At 42.7% G+C, this 24,091-nt stretch overlaps 1 protein-coding gene across 1 annotated transcript; it reads right to left on the bottom strand.

Moving 5' to 3' along the window:
• Positions 1-3,703: 3,703 nt before the first annotated feature.
• Positions 3,704-14,776, bottom strand: LOC121062892 (Golgi phosphoprotein 3-like). Its single transcript, XM_040543189.1, has 3 exons — positions 14,516-14,776; positions 11,629-11,743; positions 3,704-8,072 (listed from the first exon to the last, which is right to left on the bottom strand). Exons 1-3 carry the CDS (start codon positions 14,744-14,746, stop codon positions 7,648-7,650), a joined length of 771 nt encoding a protein of 256 aa, XP_040399123.1. The 5' UTR covers positions 14,747-14,776; the 3' UTR covers positions 3,704-7,647.
• Between the last annotated feature and the right edge of the window lie 9,315 nt (positions 14,777-24,091).

The following is a 24,091-nucleotide window of genomic DNA, read 5'->3' as shown; positions in this document are numbered from 1 at the left end:
CTTCAGGTACATATAACAATTGCCCAGTGACAATTTTAGTTCCCCAATATAATTCAGTAGTTTCAAAAAGTGACTCTACCATACCAAATCCTTCTACCCCTGTTACTCGTAGAGTATTATTCGTTAAATTGAGTCCTGATATTTTATAAGCTAAAGAGGATCTGGCTGCTCCTGTATCTACTAAAAATACAACCTCTTCTTTATTAGGTCCCACTTCTAAATTTATCAAGGGCTCTTGGTGGGACCACTGTTCAAAGAACCCCTGACCCCCCCTATTCAGAGTTTATGATGGTAAACAATCTTTCTTCCCTTTTCCATTCAGGACATTCTCGTTTAAAATGTCCTGTTTGCTCACGTTTATAAGATCTTTTTTGTACCTGCCGTGGCTGAGAAGGAGGTGGCCACTTTGATTTCACATTCCTGTTCCCTTTTTCTTCTTGATTCCATCCCAACCCTTGTCTTTCTTGAAACTTCTTTTCCCGTCAGTTCCCCATTCTCTGCCCCACCACTTGATTCACTGTGGAGATCATCATTTTCGCCTTTTGTTTCTGCTTCTCATCTTCCCTTCTAACATACACTTTCTAGGCTTCCCTCAAAAGTTTTTCTAACGGCTATTCATTCCACCCCTCCAATTTCTGAAGTTTCCTTTGTATGTCCGGCCACGCTTTCATCACAAAATTAATCTTCAAAAGCCCCTGCGCTACAGGGTCGTCAGGATTCATTCCTGAATACTTTTGCATCCTGTCCCTGAGCCTTTCCAAGAAATCACTTGGAGTTTCATCTTTACTCTGCTGAACCTCAAATGCTTTAATAAAATTCTGAGACTTAGGTACTGCTTCTCTAATTCCTCCAATTACCATTTCTCTCAAGTTTCTCATGTTAACCCTATCCTGCACATTATTGTTGTTCCAATTAGGGTCCACATTTGGAAATTTTTGCTCTGCTGGAATCACTCCATCTCCTGGAGGATGATCCTTTTCCCATTCCCGCATTGCTGCTCTTGTAATCATTCCTCGTTCTTCCCCTGAGAATAGCAGATTCAGAATTGCCATCATTTCTCCCCAGCAATATAGATTGGGTCCCAAAAACTGATCTAACTGTTCTGCTAATCCAATGGGGTCCTCAATCAGAGATTTCATTTCCTTTTTAAAATTTCGCACTTCTCCGCTAGAAAGGGGGGCATTTACATACCCTATCTGTCCAGGTCCCAGAGGAACTTCACAGAGAGGATACATAGCAGCTTCAATAGTGTTAGTAGTATTAGTACCAGGGAGTGGAAAACCCTCAAGGTATTTTTTTTACATTGTTCCAATTCTTTTACAAGTCTGGGGTACCTCGTGTTCCCAGAGCTAATGTTATTTACAGTTCCTGTCTCTTCTCTCAGAGAAACTGCTACAGCAGCCGCTGCTGCGGCTGCAGCTTGGGGGTTATAAGGAGGAGATAGGTTATCCAAAAGGTCCCATTTATCACTTGTCTCTTCCTCTTTCTTTCCCTCTTTATTCTGATTTTTGCTCAAAACCAAATTTGTTCCTTGTATCCAACAAGCTGCATACTCAGATTCTTCTTCCGAAAATGGAAATTTGTTATTAACATACAAATTTAAGGCCTGACATACCCAGTCTTTGTCAGACCCGTATTTTGGCCAAAATACTGCAGTTCCTTTAATTGGTTCTTTTGTCCAGACTGATACACAATATTTAACCATTTTCTTCCTATCTTTTTCCTTAGTTTTGGGGTTATTCTTCCAATTTCTCAACATCCTTCCTAAAGGACAGTCGGTAGGCACTCCCCCAGGGATATCTCCCTGTCCGCTGGAACTCATATTTCCCATTTTTCCTAGCCCTTGTCAGTGTGCTGCTACAGAAATTTACCTCCTGCAGGGTACCACACACTAACATTCCGATTCTGGAAAATGGGGGTGTACTGCCAAGCACTTTACTGTGCAAGGGCTTACCGTACACCAAATTTCCCAAGACTCTTCCTTTCTCTCCCTTATCTCACGCTTCGTCCGTCTCCGGCCGCGCCCCTCGCGGAGCTACGGAACCGCGGATCAGGACTCCATACTCGCTTCGTACAAAAGTACGTCTCAATCACACGTCACACAGAGTCTCAGCTGACCCCCAAGGCAATACTTAATATTTCTTACCTTGGTCTGTGCACAGAGTTACCGGATCAATTCTTAAACCCGGAGTGCCTACATTCTTCCCTTCCCCAGTACTTCACGGATATTGCCTCTTTAATCAGTCTCGGGCCCTCTGTCAGCTCTCCGCAGAACCACCACCATCGATGCACAAGACCGCTGAAATCAGCGGGGCATGCCTTCCTGCTGCTGTGGCGATGGGGCTCCCTGGTAGGTGACTGGATCCCGGACGAGCCCCCAAATTGTGAGAAACACTCTGTAGCCAATAACTTAGGCTCAGGCGAGGATCTCAGTGAAGTAGTAATTTATTCACGATTGCAATGGCGGGCGTTCCACAAGCAGGAGCACACCTACTAGTCACACAGTATGGTTTATATACTTTATTTCTCGATGACCGGGACCCTCCCCTGTTTCCCCATTGACTAGGGAATCCAGGTTCACAACCTATCCGATGCTTCACAGACAATACATGGCCTTCAGTTGGCGGCCTCTTAAATTTCAAATTTCTTTTGACTTTTTTACTGTTTGAAGTGGTAATGTTTCTTCACTTATCTGACTTGACTTGACACCGTGATTTTCACCTAATTGTTCTAAGGAGTCTGGTTGTCTGCATTTTACAAGGTCGCCTGCTAAGTTTTCTTATCACTGCAAGCATATCGCAATACCACATTCCTTACCTTTAAACAATGTAACTCTGCAAAAACAACATTTTTATTCCCACATATATGACCTTACTACAATAAAAGCTTGAGTAAGGAGATAGCAAGTCTTTAGAGCACTGACTCAGGAACAAGATCTTCTTACATTAGAGAACTCTGGTAAAAGTCATGATACTCAGCTCTAAGTCCTCCCTGCTGCATGGACAATAGCTTGCTTTGGAAGCAAGCAAAGAGAAGTTTCAATGTAAATTAGCATCAACTTTTGTTCATCTTAACAAATTACATCATGTAAGCTGGATCAGAAAGCCAGCTGTTTTAGTTCAACCACCAAGGAAGCTAGTGTAGACAAAGATATTTGTTGAAGAAGGGGAGGTTCCTTGAAGCATCAGTAGGAAATCAGAGAAGAGGTGAAAGCAACTCTGAAGACGAGGTAATAGATTTAAGCTCAAATTGACTCTAAAACTGAAGGCAATGAAAAGCTTAGTAATAAAAAGGCAAGAGTAGAAACATCTGAGGTTCGAAGTTGGTACAGATTGTTTCTGAGCACAAAAGAGGAAGTCACCAAGAAAGAGAGGGGAGGGGAGGGGAGGGGAGGGGAGAAGAAGACCAGGTGCCAAAAGGTTTGAGAGAAAAAAAAAGTAGAAACAGCAAACAGTTTGGAAAGGTAGTGGGTGGAAAAATCCTACTAATCAGCATTTCTTTCCCTATCCTTTCCACTGTCTTAAAAGCCAGCTTTTCTTCTGTTTCTACAGAAGCTTCTCCTCCTCCTGAGTCAGAAGGCATTTCTTATCTTCAGCTTTTCACAGGCTTTGTGTTGCTGCTTTGTAGGAAGGAGAAAAAAAAAAAAGATGCAATGGGAGCAAACTCCATCTCTTGTCCAGAGATGAACATGGGCAGTAGTTCTCACCATGTTTCTTCCCCATCCAAAGATCCTCCCCTCCTATGCAAGACCACCTGAAGTCACGCTTTTATATTTGACACTTATAAAGCACTTGGCAGCACCTCATTCCCTGAGTAATTAAACTGTTGTATCAATTAAGCATAACCACAGAATAAAGGAGTTATTTTCAAAAAATGTGTACTTCTCTGAACCTGGAAACCCCTTTCCATTTAGAAAGATAGATGGACACAATACATGGAAACTAGGGTGCAAACAGGCTTTTGACTACCTGAAGTGCCTGAAGCTCAGTTTAGATAGAACTCACACTTTAATGGAAAACTGAAAAGTTCCATTTCCCAAACTGGTGAAGACCTTAGGAAAAATAAGCTACTGAATAAATGAAAAAAACCTTCAGGTACTGCATGCATGTGATACACATTTACCGCTTGGAGCTCATAGCTTGAAAGGGTACTTTATTTTGTTTCAGTACAGATTCAGTCCAGTTCACAGAGAACACGGTTAATACATATCTTTACTTTGTAGGAGAAATGGGCATGAACACATGAGCACTCGGTCACCAGTCTTTTATAGCCAATTTGTGCAACTTTCACCTCGAAAGCATCATGCATGGCACAGAGTTTTCACTAACACCTCATATAGGAGCACTGTAAAGTCATCTCTAGAAACACAGGAAGATGTAAATCTCAAGGACCGTAAAATTAAATGTATACGTCTATGCCATTTGTGGATTTATCCTTCAAAATCCTGTTTTTGAGATTAACTTGGAAGTTTGTTTTAGAAGAATGAGTCCCTGAATAATACTTATTCTCCCTTGAGGTTCAGGTTCTTCAGGCTATAGATAGTAATCTTTACTTCAAACAGCCAGAGACGGACTCACAGCAGCCAAAACTGTCTTAAAATCTGGATCTGTGAGCTGCAGCAGCAGCTAATATGAAGAAGGGTACATGAATCTCAGCAGAACAGTTTCCCATGTTCAACCACGTTATTAGAACCTGAAACACCAATGAAGGTAAGGATGTTTGCTAAATCAATCCCTGTTAACATACCAAGCTTACCTTCATTGTTAGACTTAAGGTCTAGTGGCATCTGTGAGGCTTTGTTGTGTTTTTTGTTTGATTGGTTTTGTTTATTTGTTTTTAAAAGCACATTGGACTTGAAGACTCCAAAAGCTCTTCTATTTCACACACACACAGAGGTTTATATCAGGTGGTCTAGCAAAAGGTACCATCGCTCTTCACAAACCACTTGTTATTTACATCAAACCTATCATAGGGTTCTTTGATACACTTAATACAAACTCCATCACACAGGTTCTACCTTGAAGGAAAAGAAAACTGATAAATATTGTAGGGAGTTATCTTCTATCTGGAGGGTGGAAACCTCTCTCTAGAGGTGGCTAAAGAAGGGTGACATTTTAAAATATGTTGGCTCTAAGGGAGACAAAAACCCTGTATCTTCTACAACCTAACATGAAACCCAGCAGGAACATAAATACAGAATGAAGATGAGAGGACAGAAGGGACTATGAAAAGATACTGTCAGTCTGAAGCACATTTCAAGTATAGCTTTTCAAAGCTGTTTTAAAAATTTTGTGCACTCAACTTACTTCTGAATACTTCACTATTTCTCTGACCTTTCCAACTGATTTTTTCTCCTCTCAAAGAGCTACAGAAAATAAAACATCACGAGAAACAACAAAAGCAGTGAGTTACCATATACTATCAAGTACAAAAAGTATTCTGTAAGCTGTCAAATATAAGAGCAACACAGCAACTTTCACTTTTCCTCCATTTAAAACAACCACGTTTTGAAAAAATTTAAAATAAATGCCCAAGCTGAAAGTTCATGCCCAAGCTCCTCAAAGTTTTAAACATAGCATCTTACAACTGAGAAAACAGTTTCTTTTTATTTGTAAACCAGAGTTTGAAATACCTTAAAATATACTTTTAATTTAATTTTTCTAAAGAAACAGCATTTAAGAACTGAAAGAACAGCATGACATTAAATGTTAAGGACCATATTTTAAAAAACCTTTATTAAAAAAGTTTACTTAGGTATGATGATGATTTAAGTTGTATTTTAAAGTCAACTACTTAAGCATATAAACAATACAAACTGAGGTGCAAAATCAGAAGTCCAGTCACAGATGAGGCTGTAGAGTTGTGCTCAAGATAGAAGAGGTCTACCCATGGTGGGCACAGCTGCATGCTCATACACTAATTCAGTCTGTCTTGGTCACAAACCCTGCAGACCCGAGAAACTCTGCTGATTAGGTCAGTTTGATCTACTTAACATAAACTCGCCCTTTCTAATAAGAAGGATATTAACTAAAGCTTTCAGTTAAGCAATAAAACCTTTCTAATTAGCAACAAAAAATAAAAATGACATGCTTGCTCTGTTTTAGGCACTTTCAAGATCATAGTTTATTTACTGTAGGTAAAAAGCTAGTATACAGATTAAGGGATCTTTTAAATTTCAACTCTACAGTTATACACCATCTAGTATTCTTGCTCTGAATATTAACCAATAACGTTTCTAAACACCTGTAAGCCCCACTGTAAATCTGTGTTATAAGGAAAAAAATATATAAATCAATGCTTAATTTGTTCAATGCATAATATTTACACTGTAAAGCCAATGGGAGATGTAACAAGCAATGGTAAAGAGGCAATACATTTTAAAAAGCCAAAGTTTTATATATATATATTTTTTTTTTTACAAGTGTGTTAATCAGCATAATTGTATATAAAAATTAAAATATAGTATAGTGTCCCATTACAGAAATCTTAATAATCTGAACTGCAGTCATTACTTGCTAACCATTTACATGCAACACCTGCTAGGACTGACTGTTTTTAAGATGTAAAATAGATTATGACTTTTAAGAGACAAACATTAACTTGTGTACAAACAAAATTAAAAACTGCACTCAAGAACTGCACTGGTCCTCTGCACAAGCCTCTTCCGTACAGGAGGGGAAGAAAAAAATGACAGAAAGTGGTCTCTTTCCATACACTAATTATCAAAGGCAATGCATAGACAGAGAATACCTGGATGGCAAACTCTGTAGATGCTGGAAACAAACAGCTTTCACATACATACTCTTTATAAGAGGCCTTTCTTTCCACCAAATGGCAATGACTGATAACAAGTAAGGGGCACCAGATGTACAACTACGTAGCTCTTGCAAAATACTAAGATGGGGCAGTTGTTAATGTACAACTTGAACTGTATTTACAATATAATGGAATGTATCCCATCCCAAAACTGGTTTATGAAATGATTGGACCTTTCTACACTAGCCTTGTGACTCAGCTATCATTCTAATGAAAATATAAGTACACAAGAGACTTACATGAAAAGTAAAATTTATGGGGTTTTACAGGAACTATTGTTGACAAAGCTGTTAAATGGAATTTCTGCTTTTAAAGTAATTTTGTTAGATATAATTGAAACAACATTTGTGTATAAAATGCCCTGACAGACACTTCAACATGGAGCTTTGGTGATTTTTTAAAAAGGCCCTTTTTGATCTGTTATGAATTATACTGCAGAAGTATTGATGCATGCACACATCTGTGTCAGCTGAGACTAGTGATCCAATTGCATGCACGTTTCCTTGAGGTGCTTTCCATGTTAAACCACTTCAATAACAATAAGATGAAAAATAGAGTAACAAGTATTTCAGGTAACTCAAATTTAAAAGGAAATGGAAAGCCAATATGGCAGTAAAACCTTTTTCTGTTGTTTTAAATAGGAAGGTCTCTTGTACCAACAGAATCCTGTATACAGATGCACAGAGAAAGAGGGAATACACCACTTATAATTCCATTAAACAAGAGCCAATTCATGTGAGAAGGTACAAATTACAGAAAACATGAGTAGCCAATAGAAGAGAAACAATTGGTTTACATGAAAGAAAAGAGAACACTTCAGTCTGATTGCAGTTATTTTGTGAAAGCTGCTACAACAGCCCACAGAACCTCATTCGTGTTGGCTTTCATACATTCAACCTCAGGGTCTAAATCCAGAAGCTGCCGCACTCTCTTTGTGGCTAAATCATACTGCTCATCCAAAAGGGGGGCAAAAGCGTTCTCCAGAACATCTGAAGCATGGGCTAAATAAACGAGTGCCAACAAGCGCTTGTCCATGCGGTGGGGGTCATTCACCCATTTGTCAAGAACTGCTTCTTGAACCTTCTTGATGAGGCGCTGTTTGATACTGTTGTTGGTGAGAGGGTGCGTAGTCATGTCAAAAAGAAGGAAGTTCTGTTTCTCTGTTGTCAGTACACCTTTTTCCACTAGATTTTTAGCTAACCGTTCACGGACATTTCGTAACTGGTAGTGCAACTTTAATGGGTTCCATGTTTCACCTAAAAAAAGCAAACGAAAAAGCCAACAGTCAGGCAAAATCTAAGCTGTACTACTACAGCAATTTTTCCCCTCTCGTGATGCGGAATGAGCTGTCAAATTCATATAGCTGACTATTACAGTAAGTTAGCACGCTCATGTCAGCATTTCTCTGATCTCTGACCCATCTAGATACATGCATAGAGACTGAGACCATGTGAGCATCTCTGAGGAGTTTCACTGTGCATTTAAAGTTGGGATGAAACACTAGCTAAGCCATGTCTTGAGCAAAGATATGACAAACAAGCACTCCTGTACTGAAGAAAAATTAGCCATGAAGACTTTTTTTTTTTAAACAGTAACCATAAAAATAAAAATTAAAAAAGTTTTAAAAAGCATCTCCTCCAGCCTTGTCTGCTCAGCCTTTGTCAATTCAGGGACTGGAAGAATCACAGAATCATCTAGGTTGGAAGAGACCTCCATGATCACCTAGTCCAACCTCTGACCTAACACTAACAAGTCCTCCACTAAACCGTATCACTAAGCTCTACATCTAAACGTCTTTTAAAGACCTCCAGGGATGGTGACTCAACCACTTCCCTGGGCAGCCCATTCCAATGCCTAACAACCCTTTCCATAAAGAAGTTCTTCCTAATATCCAACCTAAACCTCCCCTGGAGCAACTTTAGCCCATTCCCCCTCGTCCTATCACAGGGCACGTGGGAGAATAGACCAACTCCCACCTCGCTACAGCCTCCTTTAAGGTACCTATAGAGTGCGATAAGGTCGCCCCTGAGCCTCCTCTTCTCCAGGCTGAACAATCTCAGCTCCCTCAGCCGCTCCTCGTAAGACTTGTAAGCATCATTGCTATTCTTTCTGTCACAGACAAGCTAATGCACACCTATCCCATATGCTCTCCTCATTTCTCTTATTTCTTCAGGTTTATGCTCTTCTTTCCACTTCTGCTCCCTCCAAGGTGAAACAGACATGCACCACGTGAGTGTGGGTGGATGGATGTACAGAAGAGCATTTGTGTTGAGAGGGGCTTTGATGTTTCTATGAAAATTATTTCTAATGCTTTGTTATGGCAGGACAAATGGGCACTTTAGAGCACGTGTATGCACTTAAAGGAATTTAAAAAGCACAAAATAATACACCAGCAGCTACTAATAAAGCTGAAGTTGTTAAGCACTGAGAAATCCTTCTTTGATTAGAAGTTTACTTCAGCTAAACTTTTTAGGTCCAGCTTACCTCAGTATTTACTTTAAGTATTAAAATCTCCTCCTGATATTAAACAGCCTATGCGCTTTAAGAGGCAAGGGAAGAAACAGCATTAAGTATTTCCTATGTACAAGTGTTTTTTCCATAAACAATATGACAGCTTCTATAGCAACTTGTATTTTAGAAAGCTTTTTTTTTTTTTTTTTTTTTTAATCTTTGGTTATCTTTTACTACTACTACTTAAAACAAAACAAAAAACAGATGAATTTAAGGTTTCTCTCATTGCAATGGAAGGTGACAAACTGCATCTAAGTAACAGCCAGGTTAAGTACACAAATGAGGTAACACCAACTGCATAGTGAAAGGTAAAGAATCTACCCAGGCCTGAACTATGTAAGTCCCTATAGGTCCTACACCTCACTGAGGTGTGATTTCCCAGCTCGACCACAAATGAAACTATCATATGCCAGCCACCACCTCCCCCCCCAAAAGGCAGTCTCCTTATAGTGTTTCACATAGTAGAGGTTATTTCCTAGATGCTTCTAAATTTATCAGGTGAATGCATCTATATGATAATAAAAATCAGTACTGTGGTGACACCTTGTGACCAATCTCCACCATTACACAGATGTAACATTTATTTCATCTGCAGGAAGACCTGACATTTTGATCCAAACTTCTATATTCCCTATACTTGCTTCCCTTAGAGGTGATCTTATAAACAAGAACAGCCTGGAAAATATAGCCTCAAATGTCCATACAAATATTTCTGTGATGGCTTTGAACTCGTATGTACTGGACCTTTAAGCAGTATTCTTTGCATCTCTGATAATTATGGCTGGAATAGCTATTTTCCAGGATCCACCCCTAAAGTAAAACTCTAAAAGAATTTACAGAAAGAAAAAAAAATTCTTCACAGGGCAGTTCTCTTAACCATGGGAAATGCAAAGAATCCTAATGCCATCAAAGAACTAGTAATTAAATACCCATGGGCAAGTAAAAAAGACTGATCCAAGTCACAGCACTAATGACGATAATCTTCCCAGAGACAAAGCTTAGCAGGCTCATGCCTCAAGGAAACCTACATTGTTCATTCATTAGTTGACCTTTTTTGAATCAGTACTAACTTTATGTGCTCTTCCCTGGGAGACAAAGCCAGTGCAAATTATGTATTTGGCCGGAGGAAAAGAATTGCTTTTGCAAGCTGTAAAAGTGGAGTAGAGCTGAGCAAGAACAGACTAGACTGCAGGGATGTGCAGCAGAAATGCCCCCTACTGACAAGAAATGTTTCGTTCTTTCTCTGACAAACACTCATGGAACAAGAAGGAAGGAACGGCAAGGACACAGTATGAACTGTGCAAGAAAATATTAAAGTACAAGGAAGGCTATTTCAGGTGGTACAGGACAAATGGGAAGAACATAATGAAAACAAGAAGGCAGAGAAAGCTGGAGAGGTTTTGCTCACTTTTGAAACTCATTTATCTGTTATTACAAGTAACAAATACATTTAGATGAACAACTTCAAGTCTCATTGCCCCCTACCTCCCAAAGTTATGTTACTGACAAAATAGTGATTCCCTCCCCACTACTGCGCATGCAGCTGAAGTACAGCTCTGATCTACTCCAGGGAAACTGCATTTTGTGTTTTGTAAAAACAGCCAAGCCTTGGTAATACATTTTGGCTACAGAAAAAAAATGCTTTTGGCCACTGATCTCTTCAGTTTAATTTATGCAGTTTAATTTATTTCAGTTTACTTTCCTTTACAGAAAAAGCTGTGCACAAAGTGCTCATCTTGAAGCCTTTGTTTTGAACAACTAGAAATACATATATATTCAACATATATTCTAATGTTGTTACATTTCTCTAGTTAACGGAAAAACAGAACTCCTCTCTATTGTTTCTTTATGATTGATGGCTGAATTTTCACCCTCAATTTTTACATAGGAACAGTGAGCTCTTTATCTTTCCTTATCAAAAAACTCTGAATACTGAATCCATATGATTATACTCTAAACTTCTACTACCCCTCATTTCCAGTTACAGAGGAAGACAGTTATACGTCTCCAGGGCACAGTCCTGATTCACTTCAGATTCAGCAGAAGACATCTCTTCCATAGAGTTGATATGTTCTGACACTTCAATCTAGATCCTTTCTGTACCAACTTAAGTCAAAAGAAACAGTTACTTATGTTTGATTAAAGGCTACAATCAACAAGAGACTACTCTAGAGGACAGACTAATTACATTTTTGCATAATTTCTTCTCCACAATCTTGCAGTGTAATCTCTAGTGATGCCATATTGAGTGGCATCACTAGAGATTACAAAAAAAGCAAATATGTTATGTCCAAGGCTTACCACTAAGCAGTTCAATCCAATTTTGTACTGTTTCAGGAGGTTGGGTCTCTTTTATGTGTTTCAGAGCTTCATCAAGCAGAACATCCCCTGTAGAAGTATCTGACTTGCAAATCACCTACGACAGAACGAAACGCAGCTTTTTCACTTAGTTCATATACCATAAACATCCAACAATAAAAAACAGGAAAATTAACTAAACTTATAGCATTCATACATGCTTAATACCTCTTTGTTTATATATACATATTTTTAAGGAAGATAATCCACTGACCTGACTAGATCCTTCATTTCCTCCTCAAAACAAAGTACACTACAGTGTTAAACTGATCTCTGATGGCACTCTATTTTACTGCTTCAAATCAATTTATTCAAAATACTGCAGTTAAACAATTAGGCCACATGAAACTGAGAAATCAGTTAGGAACTGGAAAAAACAGGAAAACTGGTTTTCTTCCATAGATCAATGTCAATACAACATCTATAAGTTTTTCAGCTCTGAAGAACATGCTCACCAGCAATATTATGTTCCATTCACTAACAGTTCATATATATTAAGCAAAATCTGTACATACAATAAATGACATTATATATTACGGGGGTTTATGTTTGCCATTTAATAAATTCTAAAATGATTTAATTGACTTATTTCCCCAAGAGAGCACGGGAGAAAGAAAATCATTCACAGGAATGTAATAAAACTTAATAACTTGAGTAACTGCTTGTTTACCAGTACAAGCAGTTATATAAACCGTGTACAAATACCTTTTTTTTTTCTCTTGGTTAGAAAGACAACAGCACCAAGCTAAAAACGTATGGATTTAATTAGCCCAAGTCATTATAGTTTAATTATAAAAAAGACACACCCCCAAAAAGAAAACACTATTTCTTTAGGAAAAGAATAATTACTACAGCACCAAAGCTGCTTATGAAAATAATGATTAAAACTGGCGATTCAAGTTATTTGATAAGTTATCTTTTTACCTGGTACCTATAAAGTGCTAACAGGAAACAAAGAAAAAAAGGAACTTCTACCTTCTACCTTCCCACAAAGTTCCAGAAAGGACCGGGGCAGGGCAGAAGGGTTAGCTTAAGGTGCAGAGGCTATATAAAGTGATATTGCTGCTGAAGCTCCACACCTCACTGAATTACAACCCTGTATACAACTAAACAGCTCATTCCATTCACTAACCATGGTATTTGACCTTGTTTTTTTCTGTGAATTAAAGCGAGCAAAGCCTGCAAGCTTTTACCAAAGGAGGGTGGAGGTGGACACTTGGTAGAGTTCAGGCACATAAATCTACTAAACATGGGAACAAGACTGCAATTTCATATTAAACAATGCAAGACTTTACATAAAATGAGAAAAGACACATGAGAATGACTTCTAAACTGAGAGGTAGGGTAGGACAGAAGAAACATCATAGATATCAGTAGTTAGGGATTTTACTTGCATGAAATTCTGTAAGCAGAAATCAATCTTCATTTGAATTTTATATTGTCTTTTTCATAGAATGCTCCCACCTGCAAAAATCTCTAGTTTTTCTTGCAACAAAAAGAACAAAGCATTGAATACCAGTTAGATTTAGCTCTCCTTAAAGCAGCAAAAAAAACAAAACAGAAGAACACAGACAGACCCACCCCTAAAAATCACATGATAAAATTTTTAAAAAGGAGGGGGGGGGCAGACAACAATTTGGTTTGTATGCTGTAGTAAAGATATGCACAGGTTATTTCTCCATTTTCCTAAAAAAAAAAAAAAAAGCAGTTAAAACTTCAGATAGACAGACCTGACAAGGTTTGCATAGAAAGAAAATAACTGTTAAAGAACATTCCTGAATGCCTAAGGAGCCAAAAGCTTTGTGAGGAAAAAAAACTGTAGAAACTAATCAGTGCTGAATATGCTTAAATGAAGCTAAAAGAAGCAGGTGCTGTTTGCCTGAACAGAGGTTCAATTCTTTGGAGGAGAAGGAAGCTGGGAGAAGATTAGGGAATTTGGAAGCTTTCCTTTAAAAAAAAAATCAGCAAAGCGTAACATTGACGGGGAAACAGGCTATGAAAGAGAATTTACTTGTGGTGGATAGAAATATTTGACCATAAACTTATTTTATAAGTATCCACTAATGCTGATGAAGTAGAAATTCAAACAGTATGACTTTTCAAACAGTAGCATTCAAACAGTATGACTTTGCACATTTTGTACTAAGGAAAAAAAAACAACAGCAAAATCAATAAATTAAAGCTTCAAATCTTCAGCCTAATTCAATAAAGAACCTTAAAAATTTGCTCATCTTAAAGGTCAGTGAGTACAATCAATTTAACACACCAGTCACGCACTTTAGATAGAGTTTTGCGTTCTCAGGGGCCCAAGGTACAAGGATGTTTCCTTCCTACGCACTGCAAAGCATACCGTGCAGAGGATACTGTGTACGCCAGCACTAACTGGTGGCTTGCAGGATACATCTGGCTCGCTGTCAGTTAGCTGTCCATCTCAGCCCCAGCCCACATCTCACCAACACTGCAAAAGCCAGTTCCTTCGACAGATTACAACTGGTGCTGCTGGAACACAGCAGCAACTGCTATCACTGCACCCTGGCCACAGCCACAGCCAGCTGATTGTGAAAGGCTCCCAACAGCAGCAGGAACACATCAAGAGAACAAACAGGAACTGAGAACAAGTACAGAAAATTTTACAAGACCCTTCAGCTCACCACTGAAACAGTTTAGATAATAACTCTGTGCCTGTAACATAAGTCACTACTCAGAATCTCTAACCCCATTTATAGGAAAAGAAAAAAAATGTTTTACCTTAAAACTCACTGTTATTTGTAACTACTGCATTGCAAGAACACGACGCAAAAGCAAATATGACCACATTCCTCCCACTTACCTTTCTTGTCAACAGACTTTTGCGCCTCATTCCACAAGCCTCTAGCTGAAGACGCCCTCGCAATGCCAATTCGATTAACATGCATCCACGCAAACCTGAGGAGATGCAATCATTCCAAAATGAAGTGTAACCCTGAGAAGATGAAAAGACAGTAAGATACTTCCACCTCCACCTGAAAACAAATAGAAGAATCATAGAATCATTAAGGCTGGAAAAGACCTCCAAGATCATCTGGTCCAACCATCCCCCTACTACCAACGTCACCCACCAAACCATGTCCCTAAGCACCATGTCCAACCTTTCCTTGAACACCCCCAGGGACGGTGACTCCATCACCTCCCTGGGCAACCCGTTCCAATGCCTGACTACTCTTTCTGAGAAGAAATGTCTCCCAATTTCCAACCTAAACCTCCCCTGGCGCAACTTGAGGCCATTCCCTCTAGTCCTATCACTACTTATCTGCGAGAAGAGGCCGACCCCCAGCTCCCCACAACCTCCTTTCAGGTAGTTGTAGAGAGCAATAAGGTCTCCCCTGAGCCTCTTCTTCTCCAGACTAGACAACCCACGTTCCCCTAGCCGCTCCTCATAGGACTTGTGGTCCAGGCCCTTCACCAGCTTCATGGCCCTTCTCTGGACATGCTCCAGGGCCTCGATGTCCTTCTTGTAGTGAGGGGCCCAAAGCTGAACACAGGACTCGAGGTGTGGCCTCACCAGAGCAGAGTACGGGGGGACGATCACCTCCCTGGTCCTGCTGGCTACACTATTCCTGATACAAGCCAGGATGCCGTTGGCCTTCTTGGCCACCTGGGCACACTGCCGACTCATGTTCAGGCGAGCATCGATCAGCACCCCCAGATCCTTTTCCTCCGCACAGCTTTCGAGCCGCTCTGCCCCAAGCCTGTAGTGTCGCATGGGGTTGTTGTGGCCAAAGTGCAGGATCCAGCACTTAGCCATGTTGAAACTCATCCCGCTGGCCTCTGCCCATCAATCCAACCTGTCCAGGTCCCTCTACAGGGCCTTCCTACCCTTTGGCAGATCAACACTTCCCCCCAACTTGGTGCCATCTGCAGACTTACTGAGGATGCACTTGATTCCCTCATCCAAGTCATCAATAAAGATATTAAAGAGGATGGGCCCCAACACCAATCCCTGGGGAACACCACTGGTGACCGGTCACCAGCTGGATTTCACTCCGTTCACCACCACTCCCTGGGCCCGGCCGACCAGACAATTTTCAACCCAGCAAAGAGTGTACCTGTCCAAGCCATGGGCTGCCAGCTTCTCCAGGAGAATACTGTGGGAGACCATGTCAAAGGCCTTGCTGAAGTCTAGGTAGACTACGCCAATGGCCTTTCCCTCATCCACCAGGCGGGTCACCCCGTAATAGAATGTAATGAGGTTGGTCAGGCAGGACTTGCCTTTCCTGAAACCATGCTGACTGGACCTGTTTCCATGGTTGTCCTGCATATGCTGCATGACTGCATTCAAGATGACCTGTTCCATCACCTTTCCTGACACCGAGGTCAGGCTGACAGGCCTGTAGTTCCCCGGGTCCTCCTTACGACCCTTCTTATAGATGGGCGTCACATCACAGAATCACAGACTCATCTAGGTTGGAAGAGACCTCCATGATCACCTAGTCCAACCTCTGACCTAACACTAACAAGTCCTCCACTAAACCGTATCACCAAGCTCTACATCTAAACGTCTTTTAAAGACCTCCAGGAACGGTGACTCAACCACTTCCCTGGGCAGCCCATTCCAATGCCTAACAACCCTTTCCATAAAGAAGTTCTTCCTAATATCCAACCTAAACCTCCCCTGGCGCAACTTTAGCCCATTCCCCCTCGTCCTATCACCGGGCACATGGGAGAATAGACCAACCCCCACCTCGCTACAGCCTCCTTTCAGGTACCTATAGAGGGCAATAAGGTCGCCCCTGAGCCTCCTCTTCTCCAGGCTGAACAATCCCAGCTCCCTCAGCCGCTCCTCATAAGACTTGTTCTCCAGACCCCTCACCAGCTTTGTTGCCCTTCTCTGGACTCTCTCGAGCACCTCGACGTCCTTCTTGTAGTGAGGGGCCCAAAACTGAACACAGTACTCGAGGTGCGGCCTCACCAGAGCCGAGTACAGGGGGACAATCACTTCCCTAGACCTGCTGGCCACACTGCTTCTTATGCAAGCCAGGATGCTGTTGGCCTTCTTGGCCACCTGAGCACACTGCTGGCTCATATTCAGCCGACTATCAACCAGTACTCCCAGGTCCTTCTCTGCCAGGCAGCTTTCTAACCACTCATCTCCCAGCCTGTAGTGTTGCATGGGGTTGTTGTGCCCCAGGTGCAGGACCCGGCACTTGGCCTTGTTGAACTTCATACAGTTGGCCTCAGCCCATCGCTCCAGCCTATCCAGATCCTTCTGCAGAGCCTTCCTACCCTCGAGTAGATCGACACACGCACCTAACTTGGTGTCGTCTGCAAACTTACTGAGGGTGCACTGGATCCCCTCATCCAGATCACTGATAAAGATGTTAAAGAGAACTGGCCCTAGTACTGAGCCCTGGGGGACTCCACTAGTGACCGGCCTCCGACTGGATTTGACTCCATTCACCACGACTCTTTGGGCCCGGCTATCCAGCCAGTTTTTAACCCAACGAAGCTTACGCCAGTCCAAGCCATGAGCAGCCAGTTTCTTCAGGAGAATGCTGTGGGAAACGGTGTCAAAAGCCTTACTGAAGTCAAGGTAGACCACATCCACAGCCTTTCCCTCATCCACTAAGCGTGTCACTTTGTCATAGAAGGAGATCAGGTTCGTCAAGCAGGACCTGCCTTTCATAAACCCATGCTGACTGGGCCTGATCGCCTGCTTGCCTTGCAAGTGCCGCGTGGTGACACTCAAGATAATCTGCTCCATGAGCTTTCCCTGGCACTGAAGTCAAACTAACAGGCCTATAGTTTCCTGGGTGTACCCTCCGGCCCTTCTTGTAGATGGGCGTCCCATTTGCTAGCTGCCAGTCGACTGGGACCTCCCCCGATAGCCAGGACTGCCGATAAATGATGGAAAGCGGCTTAGTCAGCTCTTCCGCCAGTTCTCTCAGTACCCTCGGGTGGATCCCATCCGGCCCCATCGACTTGCGTACATCTAAGTGCTATAGCAGGTCGCCAACCACTTCCTCGTGGATTATGAGGGCCACATTCTGCTCCCCCTCCCCTTCCACCAGCTCAGGGTACTGGGTATCCAGAGAACAACTGGTCTTGCCGCTGAAGACTGAGGCAAAGAAGGCATTAAGCACCTCAGCCTTTTCCTCATCTCTTGTCACTAAGTTTCCCCCCGCATCCAGTAAAGGACAGAAATTCTCCTTAGTCCTCCTTTTCGTGTTTATGTATTTATAAAACCATTTTCTTTTATCTTTAACAGCAGTAGCCAGATTGAGCTCCAGATGAGCTTTGGCCTTTCTAATTCTGTCCCTGCACAGCCTTACAACATCCTTATGCTGCGTGATTGCATTCAAGATGACCTGTTCCATCACCTTTCCTGGCACCGAGGTCAGGATGACAGGCCTGTAGTTCCCCAGCTCCTCCTTATGACCCTTCTTATAGATGGGTGTCACATTAGTAATTCTCCAGTCATCTGGGACCTCTCTGGATAACCACGACCACTGACAGATGATGGAAAGCAGCCCAGCAATCACATCCACCAACTACCTCAGCACCCTCGGGTGGATCCTATCTGGCTCCGTGGACTTGTGACAGTCCAGGTGGAGCAGCAGGTCTCTGAGTGTTTCCACCTGAACTGTGGGACATTTCTTCTGCTACTCGTCCCAGACTTCCAGGTCGGGAGGCTGAGTACCCCAAGGGTAAGTAGTCTGGCTAGTAAAGACAGATGTAAAGAAGGCATTAAGAACCTCAGCCTTTTCCTTATCCTCAGTTGTCATATTCCCCCCGGCCTCCAGTAAAGTATAGAGATTCTCCTTGGCCCTCCTCTTGCCGTTAATATATTTATAAAAACATTTTTTGTTATCCTTAACCATAGTGGCCAGGTTGAGCTCGTGCTGGGCTTTGGCCTTCCTGATGTTTTCTCTGCATATGCTGGCAACTTCCTTGTACTCTCCCTGAGTTGCCTGCCCCTTCTTCCACCGGACATGATCTCTCTTTTTCTCCCAGACACTCAGCATAAGTTCCCTGTTCGGCCACGCCGGTCTTCTTCCCCACCGTCCCATCTTACGGCACACGGGGACAGCCTGCTCCTTCGCCTTTAAGACTTCGTTCTTGAGAAGCATCCAGCCTTCCTGGACCCTTCCGCCCTTCAGGACTAACTCCCAAGGGACCCTCCCTACCGGTGCCCTGAACAATTCAAAGTCTGCCCTCTGGAAGTCCAAGGTAGCAGTTTTACTACCCCCCCCCCCGACTTCACCAAGAATAGAGAACTCTACCATGTCGTCGTCACTCTGCCCAAGGCAGCTCCTGACCACCACACGTCCCACCAGTCCTTCTCTGTTCGTGAACAGCAGGCTTAGCTGGGCACCCCCTCTGGTAGGCTCACTAACCAGCTGAGTCAGGAAACTGTCTTCCACGCACTCCAGGAACCTTCTAGACTGCTTCCTCAGGGCTGTATTGTATTTCCAGCATATGTCTGGGAAGTTAAAGTCCCCCAGGAAGACAAGCGCTGGTGATTGAGCGACTTCCGCCAGCTGCTTATAGAACACCTCATCCGTCTCTTCATCCTGGTTTGGCGGCCTATAACAGACCCCCACCAGGATGTCTGTCTTGTTGGCCAACACCCTGACCCTTATTCACAGGGACTCGACCTTATCATTCCCAGCCCCGAGCTCAACAACATCGAAACACTCTCTAATATAGAGAGCCATGCCACCGCCCCTCCTTAGTTGCCCGTCCCTTCTGAAGAGGTTGTAGCCATCCATTGCAGCACTCCAGTCATAGGAGTGGTCCCACCATGTTTCAGCGATGGCAACTAGGTCATAGTTTGCCTACCGCACAATGGCTTCCAGCTCCTCCTGTTTGTTGCCCATGCTGCGTGCATTGGTGTAGATGCACTTCAGTTCCATTGCCCTCATCCCCAACCCTGGGACTGCTCCCCCAGTCTCATCTCTATCGAGCCTCATTTCCCCCCCGTCCCCCTTCATACCTAGTTTAAAGCCCTTTCTACAAGCCCTGCCAGCTCCTGGGATAGAATCCCTTTCCCCCTTTGATATTTGGATCCTCCACTACTTGGGATGAGGTGCTGAGCAGGGGCAGGTCTTTGTAGGTATGCTGGGGCCTGGGCTCTGGAATGAGATGTGGCACATCCTATTCCAGCAGTAAACCACCTTCCCTTTTGCATGGAGTAACAGACCTCCTCCCCTTTCTTCTTTCAATAAAGCCATAAGCCATATGGGATTTCTGTCTCATAGCTCATCTGGAAGTAAATAAACGCAACAAACAAATTGGCGGCACTGCTCCAAAACGCACGGTTATTCCGGCTGGTGTGCTGTCGCTCCTGGCAGGTGTGGGGCTGTGGGGAGCTGAGTGTGATGGGCTTGCCTTGGTGCACAGCCTTTTCTTTCAGTCCATGCCAACGTGTTCATCAAAGGAGGTAAAAGCGTGGTGAATGACAGCTCCTGGATAACTTGCATGGAAAGGGCCTGCTTTGTCATCTAGCCCTTTGCTCTGCTTTCAAAAGGATCCTTCCTAATTAAAGGACGACTGGTGGTTGCAAGATGTCTTGTTTGGGTGGTTTAATAAATTACCACCCTCTCTGTGAAAGAGAAAGTGTATTTACTAATGTGGCTGTAAATATCTCAGCTGTGGGGTGGTTATTTACTGCACTATTTTAATGCAAACGTTCGTGGTTGTCTGCATTGAACATACAGGCAGCACACAAATTTTATTTGTGGTGTATTTAGGCTTATTTTTTCCTCCTTCCTGCCATATCTGTTCCTGTGTGCACTGTGCAACAGAAACTGCTTGATGTGTAATTGTCTGTCACTCAAGTGCCACTTTACAGCCTAGAAATATATCAATGAAAATATTCTCCCAATTAATTTTGAGTCTTAGGGATGAGTTATCCCTGTCATAAGAGAACATTTCTATTAAGAGAACATTCTCTTAAATCATTCCGTATTTCATGCATGTATTTACTTTTAAATGTATCCTAAATGAAAGGTAATGGCCTGTAGTTATAACAGTAGTAAGGAGCATTCATTGTAAGGACCGTGGTGCTCCTGGTGTGGATGCAGCTTGAATGTTTCAGTCTGATAGATGTGAAATCACCAGTCGCATTGTGAGAGGCTTGTACACCGCCAGAAAGCCTGCAACTACCCTCTTGTAATGCATTTTCCTGGAGCGTAAGGTAGGGAAAAACTTGGATATCACAGCTGCACTTTTGCCAAATGAACTATTTCTTTAAGTTTGTTCATTTGTCCTAAGCTCTGTAGCTCCTGCGTGCTTCCCTTGTGGATGTGGGCAAGCGTCAAAAATGGTGGCTCAGCTTGAGCAATGTGGAAACTCTCTAGAATTGATATTTCATCTTTGGAGTGCACCTGTGGTACAATGGTGGCTTTTCTCTGTACCGAGACTTTGGAAAAATGGAGTCTGTGAGTAGGAAGTCCTGCTTTCAAATAGTCTGCTTTGTGAATAACAATTTTATCTGCAGCCTTTTAATACCTCCTGTAGATGGGATGATAGCTCAGAGATAATTTCCCTGATGGAACGCAGGAAGCATTATTGGTTGGAAGATATGACGTGGCATCTGTTAATGTCTCTCCTCAGTGTTCAATGGGGATAATCCTACCTCAGGGTAGGGGATGCCTTTAAATCTGATGGAGCTCAGAGTAGATGCTGATTGATTTAGGTATCGAATCTGTAGTGATTAAAACTATTTGCTTGGAGCTTGTAAGCACACAAAGAAATATATAAAAAAGTTCGGAGAGTTTTTGAACTTTATGTATTATTTGATTGTCAAGACACTTTTATTTTAGCTCCTGGCAATTATATCATATCACAGTGAGCTCGCACTCATACGACTATGCCTGGATTTATTGACTTCCGTTGTGGGTGTAAGTGAGGGAGAGGGCTGCTACTTGTTCTAAGAACTACTCTAAGCTGCTAAGACCAATTACAGTTTGTCCTGGTTTCAGCTAGGATAGAGTTAATTTTCCTCCTAGTAGCTGGTAGGGTGCTATGTTTTGGATTAGGATGAGAAGAGCGCTGATAACATGCTGATGTTTTAATTGTTGCAGAGCAGTGCTTACACCAAGCCAAGGACTTTTCAGCTTCTCGCTCTGTCCTGCCAGCGGGACGGGCGACCCAAGCTGGCCAAAGGGGTATTCCATATCATCTGACGTCATGCTAAACGATATATAGGGGTGGCTAGCCGGGGTGGAGGAGGGGGCCGGCTGCTCGGGGATAGGCTGGGCATCGGTCAGCAGGTGGTAAGGAATTGCGTTGTGCATCACTTGTTTCGTACACATTTATTATTATTATTATTTTCCTGGCAATAAACTGTCTTTATCTCAACCCACAGGCTTCACTTTCCCATTTCTCTCCCCCATCCCAGAGAGGGATATATCCTGCCGTATCTGTTCCCCTGTACATTGTGCAACAGAAACCATGAGCCCTGCCAGCTCCTGGGTTAGGATCCCTTTCCCCCTTTGAGACAGGTGGGACCCATCGGCAGCCATCAGGCCAGGTGCTGAGTAAGTCTCCCCACAGTCAAAAAAAAAAACAACAACAACAAAAAAACAAACACTAATTCCTGCAATGGCACCAGCCTCTCAGCCATGTATTAATCAGCTGGGCCTTCCAGGTCTGCTCAGTATCCCTCCCTGCCCCTGAAGGGATAGAGGAAAACACCACCTGCGCTCCCACTCCATCCAGTAACTGTCCCAATCCCCTGAAGTCCTTTTTGATAGCCTTCAGGCTTCTCTCAGCAATTTTGTCTCTGCCAGCCTGAATTATCACTAAGGGATAATAATCGGAGGGGCGAATCAGGCCAGGAAGTTTCCTGGTAATGTCCCTGACCCGGGCCCCAGGGAGGCAGCAGACTTCCCTACAGGTAGGGTCCGGCTGACAAATGGGGCCCTCTGTTCCCCTCAGAAGGGAGTCGCCTACGACCCTTACCCTTCTTTCCTTCTTGGTGGAGGAAGTCTTTAGGCATGGACTTGACTTCCTTGCCCTAGACAACCTCCTGTGTGGACCTTCCCCCACATCCTCACCAATCTGTCTCCCAAGCTCCAGGGGCCTCAAGCCTATTGTGTAAGGGCACCTGGGGAGGCGAGGTGAGCAGGGAGGAGGCTCGCCTGCAATGTCGAGCAGGGACCTGTTTCCATTCCTCTCCATCTCTCAGGTCCCCTCCCTCTCCCCAACAGCAACAGGGCAGGGGGTCCACCACTATTTGGGGTGTATCGCCCCGGTGCCTTTCTCGCAGGCATGGCAGGGAGTTTCTCCACCAGTCTAACTCCTGCTCACACTCCCTGATAGTCCTTAATCTCTCCACCTCCTCCTTGAGCTCTGCCTCCAGGCTGATCAGATCCTCCACCTGCTCGCACCTCATGCAGGCAGTATCCCTGCCACCCTCCACTGGTAGCAACAGGCTCAGGCACCCTGCAGCCGGAGACCTGAACAGCCACATTTTTGGGCAGTCACTTGGTCTGGGTTGCCGCAGTCTTTTTGGCAAGAGGAGGCTTGCTGTGTTCTGTAAGCAGTTCTCTTACCCTCATGCACTTTTGAAGTAGCACTACTGGACAACCACCATTCCTGTACTGTAAACATGAAAGAGAAACAGACTCATCCTCTGTTAATTTTGACACTTAGTCTGTTCTTCGAAGAACAGAGGAACTTCAGGAAAGTGACAAACAAAACAGTACATAACATTTAGTTTATATGTAGTCAAAATTAACTAATTACATTTTAAGACATCAAGCATTTGGCATTACTGACATCACACAGGCTTATCTCAGTTTCCTGAGACACACTAACATGCTTTAATATCCATAAACAATACGGCACTGAAGTAATAATCTGAAAAGCAATATTAAGAAATATATATAGTTCTTATATGGATTGCAAAGCTGCAAATCACATTTATTCTATGAACCACACCATACCTATCACACTCCATCTGTATTTCTGCATTGATAGCTGTCTGCTTAAATAGCAGAACCAAATATTTGACACAATAAATTTACCCAATCACTAGAAACACATTTATTCAATTTTGTACTCCACTGCTTGACAACTGTGACAAAAAATATGAAAATGATTCTATTTAAGTTATACAGTTGCCAACATTTAATATTACCAAACATGCAAGAACAGTATGTAGGACAAAGCAAAATCATTCTGAGAAATAATTTGTCTTTTGAGAAATGATTGTGGAAACACTTGGTATGATCTAGAAAGACCTTCCAAAACTCCTCTAGCAATGCATCCTCTTTATGAAAAGATCCACTTTGGAATACAGAAAAAAAAAAAAAAAAGGAGCACTCTCTCATAAAATTTACCCTAGCCAGTAACAACGACCAGCTTAAATCATGAGCAATACAACTTTATCTTACTTGGAAATGACAGCTGCCAGTGTATA

Source organism: Cygnus olor (genome assembly GCF_009769625.2).
Source record: "Cygnus olor isolate bCygOlo1 chromosome W unlocalized genomic scaffold, bCygOlo1.pri.v2 SUPER_W1, whole genome shotgun sequence".
NCBI lineage: Eukaryota > Metazoa > Chordata > Aves > Anseriformes > Anatidae > Cygnus > Cygnus olor.
The sequence above is the reverse complement of the archived record's forward strand: the minus strand, read 5'-3'. Positions and strand labels throughout refer to the sequence as shown.

What these genes read in the sequence shown, in the direction of transcription:
- LOC121062892 (XM_040543189.1), bottom strand. Translation starts at nt 14,746, where the DNA reads ATGATCTTGGAGGTCTTTTCCAGCCTTAATGATTCTATGATTCTTCTA. An exon ending in AAAGTCTGTTGACAAGAAAG is followed by an intron (nt 11,744 to 14,515) that starts GTAAGTGGGAGG and finishes GTTCTGTCGTAG; the next exon opens with GTGATTTGCAAGTCAGATAC. An exon ending in TTGGATTGAACTGCTTAGTG is followed by an intron (nt 8,073 to 11,628) that starts GTAAGCCTTGGA and finishes TGCTTTTTTTAG; the next exon opens with GTGAAACATGGAACCCATTA.